Genomic DNA, 14192 nt, shown 5'->3' with positions numbered 1-14192 from the left:
ACCAATCTTTCGGGGGGTGGTGGGGTGGTGCGGCGGGGGCAGGGTCGGTCAAAAGTTACAGTTGCTAGGCAACTTGCTCGCTTGGATCCTGCACGCGCGCGCGCATGGGGGACACATTTCACACAGGCCGTTTGTGTGGAATAACGATGATTTGCTATATTAAATTGGTAAACATGAATTTAGAAAGCTTGGTCAACTTCAAGAAGCCATGTTTAGTTCACGGTAGTTAAACCATGATTATTAGGAGTTCTCGGAAAACTTCCAGTAGCTGGTGGAGTTCATGACTTGTAGAACTCAGTCTTTTCTTTAACTGTCAGTGTCAGTGCGGCATCCACTAACTGCTAACTAAGTTACCGCCGTCGGCCAGCCAGTCTAGACGGCCCGTGTGTCACCTCTCACACGGGGCGAATACAACGCAACGGGGGCACTAGCTAGGTGATTATAACTCCTTTACCTTAGAATGCTTTTAGCCTTTTGTGGAAGATTGAACAATCCTCGATCAATAGACGGTGATGGTTTATCCTTGAGTGTTTCCTTTCATCTATTGTTGACGGTGTTTGGGCAGGTTTGTATGTAGCTACCATTGTTACCCCATACAAATACATACAAAATGCACAGTTATATGTGGTGTAACTGTAGACCCTAATATAATTATCACATTATAAGAAAGATCAACACAGTGGCAGTGCGGCAACTGCTGTGTGTTGTGTGGGAGTTTCGTGGTGTTACTTTTGATGTGCCGTTCTGGTCCAACTTTGGTCTCATAATATTTATTATATGGAACTTCAGCAACTATAAACTAGGACTAGGTGAGTCTGAAATGAGTGCAAATAGTGTTGTGGGGAAATGACTCTAGCCTATACTATAGACAGTCCTCTATATACTATACCCTAACTGTTAAAATGGTTGACAATTATTAGATTTTAAACAATTGAATTGAATATCAATTTATTTATTTCTATCATATCATTTTGCTGTTTATTCTGATATTGATAATCATACCCTTGCTACAGCACTTTGAAAAAAAATCTCACGCATAGCTGGCCTCTGAACTTGGCGTCTCTGAATTTGTGACTGTCAATTAAAGCTCTCTTTTTTTTTGCGTTAAAAAAACTTAAAGCAGCTCTATGAAACTGGGCCCATCAGTTGTTAAATACTTTGTTTTGAGGGTTAAAACATTTTTGAACTGGTTTATGTTCTATTGCTGTAGAATAGTGCACATGACCACAAGGACAAGGTTAGTTTTATGTAAAGTTGTTTCGGTTGCTGCAATGCAGTTATTATTTAATATTAAAAAAATCCAGTTATTATTATTTTATTTATTAATATTTTAACTAATTAATTTAGTACTCGCAAACCATTCTAATCTAAGCAATGCACTGTTTTGTTGTGTTGTTTTGCTTAAAAGTATACTATTCAAAATCATTATTCTTGTTAGAGGTCTGTTACCCTTCTTCCATATTTATATCAATTATTGATACAAAATTATTTACAAAATAAATAATGACTAAATTTTAACACCAAATTTATTGTGATTTCTTTGACTACAGGGTTCAAATTATGAGGAGAACTGGAGGCGTTGAAACCCAGCGTCATCATGAGAGAGAGCGTCATGCCAGGCAGCTCAAACTTGTCTTACAGTGTGCTGGGCCGGGGAGTGTTGCTGGAACTGGGTCTAACCAATGCCACAGAGAAGGCAGACCACATGGGGGATATAAAGGTACGGGGGTTAGGAAAACAGCGCCTAATTTCATGGCTCTGCTTACTGTAAGCAAAAAATCGGTGCTTATTAGGAAGCAGGGTATTCCGCGCTTACATCAAGCATTAGGCCTATTTCACAGGTTACCAGTGGTTGATTTCACAAAGAGTTCAAACTAGTCTTATGTATCTCAAGTTAGGACAAGTTACTTGTCTCAAATTAGGACTAAGTTTTTAACTAAGACTAGTCCTAGTCCGAAATTCTTTGTGAAATCGACCCCTGGACACTTTTGGTAGCTTCTCTAACCTACAAGTATATAGGGGCCTATTATATTAGTATAAAACCTTGCTTGGTAAACTAGCAACGGAGAGCTGTTGATATTAAACATTGTGAGAAACGGCTCCCAATGCTCACACTTCTTTTGAGAAGGAGGTAATTTCTTTCTAAATTAATTGAATCTGAGAGAGATTCAAGGCTGAAGCTGATGAAAATCCTGAGCAAATTTCTCCACATCGTAAAACAACTTTTTTAAATAGGAACACCCAATCAGAGAAATGTCACTGACAGTTGAGCCGCTTCTTACCAAATTTGGGGGATAACATTAGACTACTTCAAAGTGAAATGTTTTTCAAAATGCTTTTGAAAGCTGCTGTATGCTTTCCAACCGAAAGTTGCAAAATTGCCATAAACATTACTAAACAATACTAAACATAAACCTCCCTTTTAAACAAACTGCCAGCATTTGATAAATAATGCAGACTTTGTATTCTCAACTTACAGTTTGAATATTTACACACAATGATCAGTTTAGAAACCGATACAGTCAGTTTACCCAGTTATTATAAGTAACATTCTGCATTTCTGGTGGGGCTTAAAGGCACTGGACACTATGTTGGTAACTACTAAAAATAACTGTCAGCATAAAAACTTACTTGGGAACGAGAAATGGAGAGCTGTTGATAGTATAACACATTGTGAGAAACAGCCTCCCTTTTATAAGTACAGTAACGTAGTTTTTGAGAAAGAGGTAATTTCTTACTCAAATATTAAAAGACTTTAGGCTTGGGGTGGTTTTCACAAAGAGTTAAGACTACCCTTATCTTGAGTTCGGACATGCTAATTGTCCTAACTTAGGACCATTCATACGTTTTTAATATAGGACTAGTCCTAAAATAGGTCTAGTCCTAACTTTTAATCTTTTAATTGGCGTCTGAAAGCACACAAATTTATGCAACAAGGGTGCCTTTTCTTTCAGTATTCTCTTGCAACTTCAATGACCAATTTTATACACCATGTGAGAATACTGTTTTTTTGACAATTACAAAATGTGTCTGGAGACAACACTGCCTTTAAAATAACAAATACACACTGTTGACAGTATCTTTGTTGACAAAACGGTTTCCTGGGCTACTTGCAAAAAGCTTCTGTGTTGCAGATTTCGTTTCTATGATTATGTTGTTGAGACTGACAAACCACTTAGACTATGCTCCTCGTGGTTTGATTCGCAAACATGGGGACAAAATGTACTGTGTACTTGGGGCATTGTGGACCAAAGTGGCGGACAAAAGAGGGTGAAGTGAGGCACTTTACATTGGAGTGATATTGGCCTACTTGCACTGTGTAGACGGAAGGTTCTGCCCCCATTCTTTTAAAAAACTGAATGTTCTTTGTCATTAATTTTGTCTAGCCCAGTAGATGACAAGTTTTCAACTCATACAAACAGACACAGTTGAACTTTAAAGACACTGGACACCTTTGGTAATTGTCAAAGACCAGTCTTCTCACTTGGTGTATCTCAACATTATGCACAAAATTACAAACCTGTGAAAATTTGAGCTCAATTGGTCGTCGAAGTTGCGAGATAATTATAATGGATGAAAAAACACCCTTGTCACAAAAAGTTGTGTGCTTTCAGATGCTTGATTTCGGGACCTCAAAATCTAATACTGAGGTCTTGAAATCAAATTCGTGGAAAATTACTTGAAAACTATGTTACTTCAGAGGGAGCCGTTTCTCACAATGTTTTATACTATCAACAGCTTGTTAATTACCAAGTAAGTTTTTATCCTAACAAGTATTTTAAGTAATTACCAATACTGTTCACTGCCTTTAAAAATGCAAATAATGTGGACAATTTGATGTGTCAACACATTCCTTGTCAGTCACTTAGTTTAGATACTTAAAAAAACACTGAAATGTCTGGAGTCATTCCTAAGGCATTATTTATCTAGCCCCATTTTTATACAATTTTTCACCTAATACAAACATTTACAATGTTTTATCAGTTGAACTTAAATGCAAATAGTTTTTGACAGTTTGATGTTTCAAAAAACATTCATTCATTGTCAGTCACTTAGTCTAGCTACTTAGAAATAAGAAGTGATAAAAAAATGAATTACATGTACATCAAATTCAAACATGCATACATGTGGGCCGTTTTTGTTTACCAGGTTTACAGTGCACAAAACACTTGCAGCAATGTAAACAAAATTTTGGTCACAAAAATATTGAAATGAAACTGTCAGTCACCTGTAACACAATGCAGTTTGCTGTTTCTCTGGCAACTGCCCCATTTATGCAGGTCCCTGTAGCCATGCTCCATTGTTCTCTGCAGGTACCCTACCCTCCTGTTAACCCCATTTAAAATTAAAGTGAAAGTACAGACACTTTTATATCTTTTAAAGGCAGTGGACACTTTTGTTAATTACTCAAAATAATTATTTGCATAAAACCTTTCTTAGTGACGAGTAGTGAGGAGAAGTTGATGGTATAAAACAATGTGGGAAATGGCTCCTTCTGAAGTGCCATGGCTTACGAGAAAGAAGTAATTTTCCACGACTTTGATTTTGAGACCTCAAGTTTAGAACTTGAGGTCTCGAAATCAACCATCTAAACGCACACAACTTAGTGTGACAAGGGTGTTTTTTTCTTTCATTATTATCTCGCAAGTTCGATGACCAAATGAGCTCAAATTTTCACAGGTTTGTTATTTTATGCATATATGTTGAGATACACCAACTGTGAAGGCTAGTCTTTGACAATTAGGCTACCAATAGTGTCCACTGCCTTTAAGAATGTTAGTCAGTGCAACCTTCTCTGCTTAGTTGACTACACAGGTATTTCCTATTCCATCGCTAGGCTTTTTATACTGAGGGTAATTTATAAACAACACTGATTTGTTTGGTCATTATGTAAGTCCATACTAGTGTACTCATGGCAAAGCGGTAAAGCTCATTAGCCACAAGTTCAAGGCCCACTTTTCATAAAGCTAGGATACAGCACAAAAATGAAGCTCAGCACAAAAGAATTTGCTTACCAAATTAAAGTTAATTACCATCACATCCATCTTTGACTGGTAACTTGCTAATGTTTGCTAAGCACAAAGTTGTTGAGCAAAATTGTCTGCTTAAGCAGCTCTATGAAGTTGAGCCCCAAGAGCTTTGGTTTTGAATGCGAATGTGACACTAATAGTGTCATTGAACAAGATGCTGTGTGATCATCCTCATTCTTATGATTGTTGCAAAGTATAAGGAAGACCTAGCAGATTGGGACTGGCACAAGTTTTATAAGAGTTTATTTTTTAAATCAGAATCTATTTTTGTTTTAAATTGTTTTGGAGCAAAGAAAGTAAACACTTCTTTTTGTTAGACCTCAAAAAAAATCTAATTTTGAACCAGTCAGTTTCCCTTGTAACTTATTATTTGACTTTTTGTATTACAATTTCTGATTAAAAAAAACCTACTTTCTATTTGTGTTACTAAATACAGGGTTGTCGAACCAGTACCCGTTGTCTCGTTCGGGCTTTGACAAGCAAGAGTTCATGGACAATGTGAAGGACAGTGTGAATGACCAATACAAGGAAGAGCAGAAGAGTCGTACCAGCTCCCCACAGTGGCTACCGGCTGCAAACAAGGAGAAGAATCACACTGGAGAACAACCCCTCATCTTGCAACATTTCCTGGCAGCTAATAAAGTAAAGAAATTTACCATATTTCTTGTCCCACTCATAGTGTTATCCAGAGTGATGTGTAAGTGTTTAGGGACAACCTGCTTTAAATCCTGTGTTGTCTGTCATTTACACATATTTCAATTTAAAGGCAGTGGACACTATTGGTAATTGTCAGAAACTAGCCTTCACAGTGGGTGTACCTCAAAATATGCATAAAATAACAAACCTGTGAAAATTTGAGCTCAATCGGTCATCGAACTTGCGAGATAATAATGAAAGAAAAAACACCGTTGTCACACAAAGTTGTGTGCGTTTAGATGGTTGATTTCGAGACCTCAAGTTCTAAACCTGAGGTCTCGAAATCAAATTCGTGGAAAATCATTTCTTTCTCAAAAACTATGGCACTTCAGAGGGAGCTGTTTCTCACAATGTTTTATACCATCAATCTCTCCCCATTACTCGTCCCCAAGAAAGGTGTTATGCTAAGAAATATTTTGAGTAATTACAAATAGTGTCCACTGCCTTTAAGAGAACACTTTGGACAACTCTAATCCTAACCCTTTTCATCAAATTTGAACCAAAATGCTGGTCCTCTTGCCTGCCAGAAATTTTAACAAACGCTGCTTTGGATACATAGATTTTTGCTATACAAATTTGACAATCCATCTTTTGAACATTCACAATCCTGAATGTTTCACAAATAATCTTGAGTGAATGTTAAATGTTTAAAAGTAGTCCTAAGTTAAAGTTTGAAAACATTTTTATTGTTTTAAGGGTTTGCAGCGGTGGTAATATTGAATATTCCTTTATTTACCCAGGGTGAGCCAAATCAGTAAAAAACTGCTTTCCTTTTGGGCCCTGCGAACAAACTAACACATTAAAAGTAAACATAAAATCACATGATAAAATTACGATATAAAAATTACGTAAACATTTAAGAATGTTACAGAAAATTAAAAGCAATAAAAAAAAAAATAAGGGTAAAAAAATATTACAAGAGTAAATTTGTTAACAGATTAACAGATGTCAACAGATTTTCACACAAACTTATATGGTTTGTGGGCCCATCAGTCATGGTGGAACTTTCCTTGAAATAATTTGATTTTAGACTCATTTGGATTTTATTATATTGAACAGCAAGAGCAAATTGATGGTGTTCTGCCTGCCCCGAGTCCACTGGTCAAGCGTCAGAGTAAGAGTGCTTGTATCTACCGCGATGATCCCGATGCTTTCTGTCGAGGTAACAGCACCCATCAGTACCTGACTGCCACTGAGATGCCTGGCCAGTCTGAAAGACTGGTGGATTTAACACTGGGTCGACCAACGAGAACAAGGTATGAGATTTTAGTCACTTTGCTTGGTGGATCATTGGTTTAATTCTTTTCTGGAACATATTGTTTAAAGGCACCGGACATGTTTGGTTATCGTCAAAGACCAGTATTTACACTTGCTGCCGAAAATAACTGTGAATATTTGGGCTTATTTGGTCATCGAATTTGCAAGAGACCAATGAAAGACAAAGTAAAAGGCCTCAGCTGAAGACTATTATTATTCAGTGAGAAATTACTTCTTTCAATGTTTCAATTCTCACAATGTGCTATGCTATCAACAACTCTCCATTACTTGTTACCAAGTAAGTTTTTATGCTAACAGTTATTTTGATTATTGACCAATAGTGTCCCAGCTCTTAAGTTTACTTGAGAGAGATTTTCACAAAGTTTGTGTTTTCACACTCTGCAGTTTATTGCGTGTACGACAGAGAACGAAATCAGCTCCAGGTGTAAGGCCAGTTGTAGAGATCAAATCTCACCTACATAAGCAACAAGAGATGGCAGCAAGTAAGTTGAATACCCAGAAGTTCTTGATCTGCTATTTATTTGTTTGTTTGTTTGTTTGTTTGTTTTACTTCCATTTGTACAACAACAAAATTACAGAAATACTGGTTATCAGTTAAAAAAAAAACCAAAGTTATAAACACTGAATAAGTACAAATGGGGGTTGCAACCAGAGGAGGTCACATTCCTGTATTGGAGCACCCAAACTGCTTTAAAATGCTGCACTGGTTCAACAAATGACAAAGTAAGTTAAAGTTTCCCTAAAACACACATTTTTAGAGAAAGAGAACAAATAATAATAAAGTGGCTCCCCTCCAACTCTACCAAAATGTAATATAATGTAATATAAATTGTTGCAAGATTGATGACTAGGGTACTGTTTAAGCTTTTGGATGGTAAACTTTAGCACAACAAAATGTGAATTTTCAGAAAGTTTTAAAAATTCAGGATTATACACTGTTGTCCCTGCGCATGATGAGCCTTCAGATTTTCTTGAAAACGATAACCTTGCTATCACAGAGATGAAAAGAATTTGCTTTTGTTGAGACCAGGGGTCAATTTCACAAAGAGTTAGGACTAGTCCTAACTTAGGACTGTAGTCCTAGAAGATAAACAAATTGCATGGATAGTCCTAAGTTAGGACGAGTAACTGGTCCTAACTCAAGATAAGACAAATCCTGACTCTTTGTGAAATACACCCCAGACCTTCAGTTATGATGTAGAGAGTCTGTAAACTTATTCAGTTGTTTTGATTTTTCATTGTTCATTTGCTAGTTCTTCCGTGCTCTTAGCATAAGACTAGGTTTTTAATCAGTCAGTTTCCCTTGTAACTTGTAATTTTGCCTGGCTCTAACTCCTAACTATTACTTTATGTTTTGCAGAAACTGAAGATCGCCATAAAAGTGTAGAGGTTCCTCACGAGTAAGTTCTAATTTTTATGAAATTTAAATTTTTGTTTGACTAGGGATGGATGCTTTTGTTTCTACCATTGAAAGAACAAAATAAGAATATCTTGCATTTAATTCCCTTGCCATCACGTTAAGTCTCTTTCTATTTGTTTTTTCTTTTGCAGATTGTTACCAGTAACGGAGAACCATGAAACTGTGCATCAGTTCTTAGTTGGTGCTCGATACAACAGGTTTGTTTCCGTTGTCTTTTTACCGTTTTTGTCAAGGTAAACAGAGGTAAACAATTCGGGCGCCCAAAAGGACTCTGAAGAAGTCCTTTTAAAAAAGTTTGTTATGCAAGTTCCCCCCCCCCCAAAAAAAAGGCTAAAAGCCACTCTTGGTAACGGGCTACAAGAAGAAAAATATGTGTGATGAAGGTAATTCAGTGGAGCTGAAGGTAGGAATTGATTTTCCTCTTAAAAACACTCTTACAGAAGAGTGTCAGATTGGTGTAATGGTTCCTCGCATTCCGCCTCTTGTGCCCTGGTTTTGAATCTCACTGGGGGGCACAATATGGATTGGGTTTTCAGTCCCTACCTGACTGCATTGGGTTTTCCCTGGAATAATTCTCTGGGGTCTTCCTCCCACATATAAAACTAAAATGTCTTCATTGTCTTCTCTTTTTCTCGTTTGACTCTAATCAGAGCGTTGAGAATATATATCCAGATCCAGACAAATAATATCAAATTTGGGGGGCAACGTTGGCTTGTGCGTAAAGCGCTCGCCTCTCACCAAGGTGACCCTGGTTCGATACCCGGCCAGGGCCATGTGAGTTGAGTTGTGCATTGATGGTTCTCTGCTGTGCCATAAGGGTTTTCCAAACCATCCGGTTTTCCTTTCTTGGGAACACTAAAGCACTTTCAATCTCTGGCTGTGCTCCTTGGAATGGGTTGATGTGGCTGGCTGCCAAAGGCGCCCTTGCAAGCGTACTTCGCAATTCAGCTCTGAGCTGCGAGTAAGGATGATCCTCCCAATTATTAATTATTATTACAAACTTTTTCATTTTTTAGAATGAATCATCACGATGCCAAGTGCCTGAGTACTCGGGGTTTGTTTGTCTCCAGGCACGATCCTCTACTCTGCTTCAAGATGACGGTACCTCCTAGAAACTACCAGCCAACTCGGCAAAAGACAAATCGTAAGTTAAATCCCATGCAAGTTTCACTCAAGCTTGTAGCTGCAACATGTGCTCAGTGCATGGCAGAGTCTTAACTTAACTTAACTTAACTTAACTTAAATGCATTTATAAGCGCTGTTCTATTGTATCAAGCTCAAACTTACGGTCTAGTCGGTGAGACACTGCTCTAGAACTGCAAAGTTCATTCGAATCCCACCCAAGTATTAATATGCCTGTGATTTCTTTTTCACAGAACTCAGGAAAGTAATGAGTTTACAGTGCTAACACACATCGGTGTAAGGGTAAAACCAAAATTAATATGCATTATTTTTATCTATCTATCTAAAATTTAACATCTATTAAAACTCATAGTTCTTGGGCCAAGTGCATAGAGCTAAGCTTGGGCGATATCGATTTATTTTATTCACGATAAATCGCCGACAATATATCGCGATATTCGATATAATCGCAATTAATTAAATTTGACATCATCAGTTTTGAAACTCCAAGTGAAAGTTGTAGAAGAGACAGTCAAAGCATAAAAGAGGTGTTCTAATGACCTATTCTTCTGGTTTTACTCCAAACCTATGGGGTGCAAGATGTCTCCAATATATCGATATTTCGATTAAAACCAAATCCATCCGATGTCGAAATCGTTTCCAAATTAATATCGCGATATTCGATAATATCGTGATATCGCCCAAGCTTACATAGAGCTGCTTATAGGCACAAAAAGTAGCTAAGCACAGCAAAAATATGCTTACCAGATTAAGGTCACCAGCCAAACAACCATGCACATGCACAATTTTTGACTGTATTCTGCTCATTTCTGCTTAGCAGAAAACTGTAAAGCAATATTTTCTGCTTAAAGAAACTGGACACTAATTGGTAGTTACTCAAAATAATTGTAAGCATAAACACTTACTTGGTAACTGGCAATGGGGAGCTGTTGATAGTATCAAACATTATGAGGAACAGCTCCCTCTGATGAAGTAGCAAAGTTTTTGAGAAAGAGCTTATTTCTCACTCAAATGTTAAAAGACTTCAGGCCTGAAGCTTTTCATTTGGCATCTGAATTATCACACAAAGTTGTGCAACAAGGGTGTTCTCTCACGACTTTGATAACCAACTGTGTCCAAATTTTCAAAGTTTTGTTATTTTATGCATATGTGAGGATTACACCCAGTGAGAATACTGGTCTTTGACAATTAACACCCAAAACACTATGTCACATGCACAATTTGTATCCTGCTCATTTCTGCTAAGCAGAACATTGTTAAGTTACATATGTGCTCAGCTGTAAGAAATTTGGCCCTGGTGATTCAGTCACTGGCATGTACATGTAGGTTGGATCCCCTGCCGCAGAATGCACAGGAACTGCCAAGAGTGTAACTGTCTGTTAAAAAAATGTGGACACTTCTTGTTAATTACTCAAAATAATTGTAAGCATAAACCCTTACTTGGTAACAAGTAATGGAGAGCTGCTGATAGTATTAAACATTATGAGAAATGGCTCCCTCTGAAGTTTTGTAGTTTTCAAGAGAGAAGTCATTTTCCATTTTCATTTTGAGACCTCAGAATGAGATTTTGAGGTCTTGAAATCAAGCATCTGAAAGCACACAAATTCGTGTAACAAGGGTGTATTTTCTTTCTTTATTATCTTGCAACTTCGATGACCAGTTGAGCTCAAGTTTTCACAGGTTTGTTATTTTGTGCATATGTTGAGACTTTGACAATTACCAATAGTATCCAGTGTCTTTAAAAAAGATTTGTGATTTTTTTTTTTTTTCAGTTCGTGGCAGTTCATCCTATTCCAATCTCACAGAGAGCTGCGAGTCTTTTGGCAGCTCCTCAAGTCTGAATGATTTAACTGCATCGTCTGTAAGAGATCAGGAACCACTTTCCCCCAAATCAGCCTGGGTCGCTGGACCATCGGGCCAAGTAGAGGAGGATACCATCCGGGCACTGAACGGAGTCATGAGAAGCTCCACTCCTGCCCCGAGTCCGTCACCAGCTACCCGCAGCCGGGAGACTTTCGCTTCGAGCCTCGGTGGAATTCGGAGAAACAAACCAAAGATGAAAGTAATCGATGGAAAGACACTGAGCTCTCGCGATGATGAACACGTAACTGGTGAGAAAGACCATCACTGCTGCGTCATGTGTAAGAGTGAAGAGCCACCCAAGCATTATCAGCGGTTTGCGCCGGGAAGTCACTTCGCAAGGGTGCGGGAATCAGGACATGTGGAGCAGGAGGAGGACTGGGATCATAATGTGGATCACATGAAGGTCCAGCAGTACCACTTAAGAATCATGGGTGAATATTGTTTCCTGAACTATTCCTAGGGTTAGGGCTTTTACGGTTTGGGTCGGTGTAAGGGTTGCGTTCAGGGTTGGGGGTAGGCAGGCAGTTTAGTTTCAAACTTGAGAATCATGAGTGGGTAGTTTCCTGATCGAGACCAAGGATAAGGGTTTTAGGGTTGTTTAAGTTGGTTAGGGTTAAAGGGTTAATCATTTTTTTGTCAAAAGATAAGTATAAGTAACGACTTTTGATCACTTTTCGTTAAAGCAAAAGTTACAAAGTTCACTCTGAAGTTTGGCGTGAATACAGAATTTGTGTTGACTAAAACGGGATTGGAGCATGAATTTGCTGTGTTTCAGGTAATTACATGCTGGCACTGTACTAGCTGATGAGCTTATGTAGCTCCATGTAGCCAATGATCATGCCCAGTTCATGAAACAACCTGGGAAGTCGCACTGCAAATATGAAGAAAATCTAAGATGTAGAGTACTTTCCGTTGATTTTTTTTCCCCTTCTAATTCTCCCATCTTTTACATTGTTCATCAGGTATAAAGTATGGTGTTAAATCAGGACGCCAGGCTCCGCCTCGCAACAATCTACTCTACACAACCAAGAAGCAGTCCAACGCCGAGCTGCCTACACTTAAGCACCACAAGAAGAACGCCCAAAACACCAGTAAGAACAACAGCAACGAGGACGATGGTGTCAAAGATGCAGAAGAGGCGGCAATCTCCTTGAAGGAGGAAAAGCCGTCCTCAGCCACAAGTAGGATCTCTGTGAGGATAAGCACTCATACGAGCGTAGCTGGTGACGAGGAGGGGGATGAGGAAGACTCTGTGCAGGATACCCCGAGGAATGAAGATGCTGCAGGAGAGAAGACCCAAGATGCGGAGGACAGACCCAAAGATGTGGATGGGGTTATTAGTAAACCAGAGGAGGATAATGTTGAAATGACCAACATTTTAAGTAATGAACAGGCCGCAGAAGAAAAAACCCAAGATGCGGAGGACACACCCAAAGATGTCGATAAACCAGTGGAGGATCATCTTGAAATGACCAACATCTCACGTGTGACTGATGAGGTTGTTGCAGACAAGGCGAACGACTTGTCTCAAGTTGATGATGACACCAAAGATTTAAAAGATGCACCTGATGAGAATAGTGACTTTAAAAATAAGGAGCCGGTTGTAGTAGAAATCCCAAGAGACTCTTTAGAAGATGCTGAGGAGCAAATCAATGAGGATGTAGCGAGTGTCAATGAGAACAGTGCTGAGGTGTCTTTGAAGGATGCGGGACAACATGAGGGAGGAGAGGCGATCAAGGATGCGATTGCTACGAGTAACCCAGACTCTCCAAGCAACTAAGTCATCACTGATCATCAAAATGAAAAACAAATAGAGAGCAATCCAGAAGAGTCAGCAATGACACATAATCTTGATCAACTTGACACTAAAGAGACTACTGAACGATTATCCAGGGAACAGTGTCTAATTTCATAAAGCTGTTTTAAAGCTGAAGTTACTGCTTGACAAATTTCTTTGCTTAGCAAAAATTGAGCCCAGGTGTGCTATACTCTGTTCTTTTAAAGGCGTGACAGTTTTTCTTTTGTAAAAAGTATCTCCAAGAGAATTGTGAGATTTCACTGGAACATTTGGAGGGGCAAAAATAATGATCAGGGGCATGATGGTGAAAAGTCCACTTTTGTCGGGATCCCGACAATATATCACGTGACCAATTCTGATGTGTTTTATAAGGAACATTTTTAACTTTTGTCATAGTTCCTGACCATTAAAAGTAAAAGTTGAACTATTTTTCATTTAGAGCGGGTGATACTCTATGAAAGATCATTCACTAAAAAAAAATCTATTTTTTAATGTTTGGGGCCAAAAATCTGACATAGCACCTTTAATTATAAATGTATTGTAGGCATATTCATTTTGTAAAATGACTGAAAAGTACGATCATTAACAAACATTCTTTGCAGCCATAATACAACTAAACAATGATTGGACTGAGTGATGACCGCAAGCTTTTTAACAAAGTTAAATGTTTACATCAAGCCCTACGTACATGTCTAGGTGCAGCAACACAGTTCTTCTTTATAATAGTTCGTGAGACTGGAACTAATTTTCCTATGATTATTAACCACAAATTTTGTCTGTGAATAGCAATGAGTGAGCAAAGCTTTGAAACAAAATTAAGTTTTACTCTTAAAGGATTTGGGTACTTTTGTAGCACAAAACACAATATTCACAGACTTATGTTAAACTTACACCATTTGAAGATAATGATGGTAGAAAGCTTCCCTGGAAATATTACTTGATGAGGTGCTGTAGTTTTTGAGAA

The 14192-nt window shown here is 38.2% G+C and overlaps 1 protein-coding gene across 1 annotated transcript; it reads left to right on the top strand.

Annotated features, from left to right (window-relative positions):
- Window positions 1–93: 93 nt before the first annotated feature.
- LOC139945131 (uncharacterized) lies at window positions 94–14115 on the top strand. Its single transcript, XM_071942406.1, has 10 exons — window positions 94–435; window positions 1551–1720; window positions 5467–5672; window positions 6786–6982; window positions 7389–7486; window positions 8365–8404; window positions 8556–8621; window positions 9441–9568; window positions 11340–11861; window positions 12393–14115. The coding sequence occupies exons 2-10, from the start codon at window positions 1561–1563 to the stop codon at window positions 13208–13210; spliced, it is 2235 nt and encodes a 744-aa protein (XP_071798507.1). The 5' UTR covers window positions 94–435; window positions 1551–1560; the 3' UTR covers window positions 13211–14115.
- The last annotated feature ends 77 nt before the right edge of the window (window positions 14116–14192 follow it).

Source organism: Asterias amurensis, chromosome 12, assembly GCF_032118995.1.
Source record: "Asterias amurensis chromosome 12, ASM3211899v1".
Taxonomy (NCBI): Eukaryota; Metazoa; Echinodermata; class Asteroidea; order Forcipulatida; family Asteriidae; genus Asterias; species Asterias amurensis.
The sequence above is the reverse complement of the archived record's forward strand: the minus strand, read 5'-3'. Positions and strand labels throughout refer to the sequence as shown.

Coding starts and splice junctions, on each gene's coding strand:
- LOC139945131 (XM_071942406.1), top strand. CDS start 1,561: ATGAGGAGAACTGGAGGCGTTGAAACCCAGCGTCATCATGAGAGAGAG. Junction 7,487..8,364: donor GCAACAAGAGATGGCAGCAA/GTAAGTTGAATA, acceptor TATGTTTTGCAG/AAACTGAAGATCGCCATAAA. Junction 11,862..12,392: donor GTACCACTTAAGAATCATGG/GTGAATATTGTT, acceptor ATTGTTCATCAG/GTATAAAGTATGGTGTTAAA.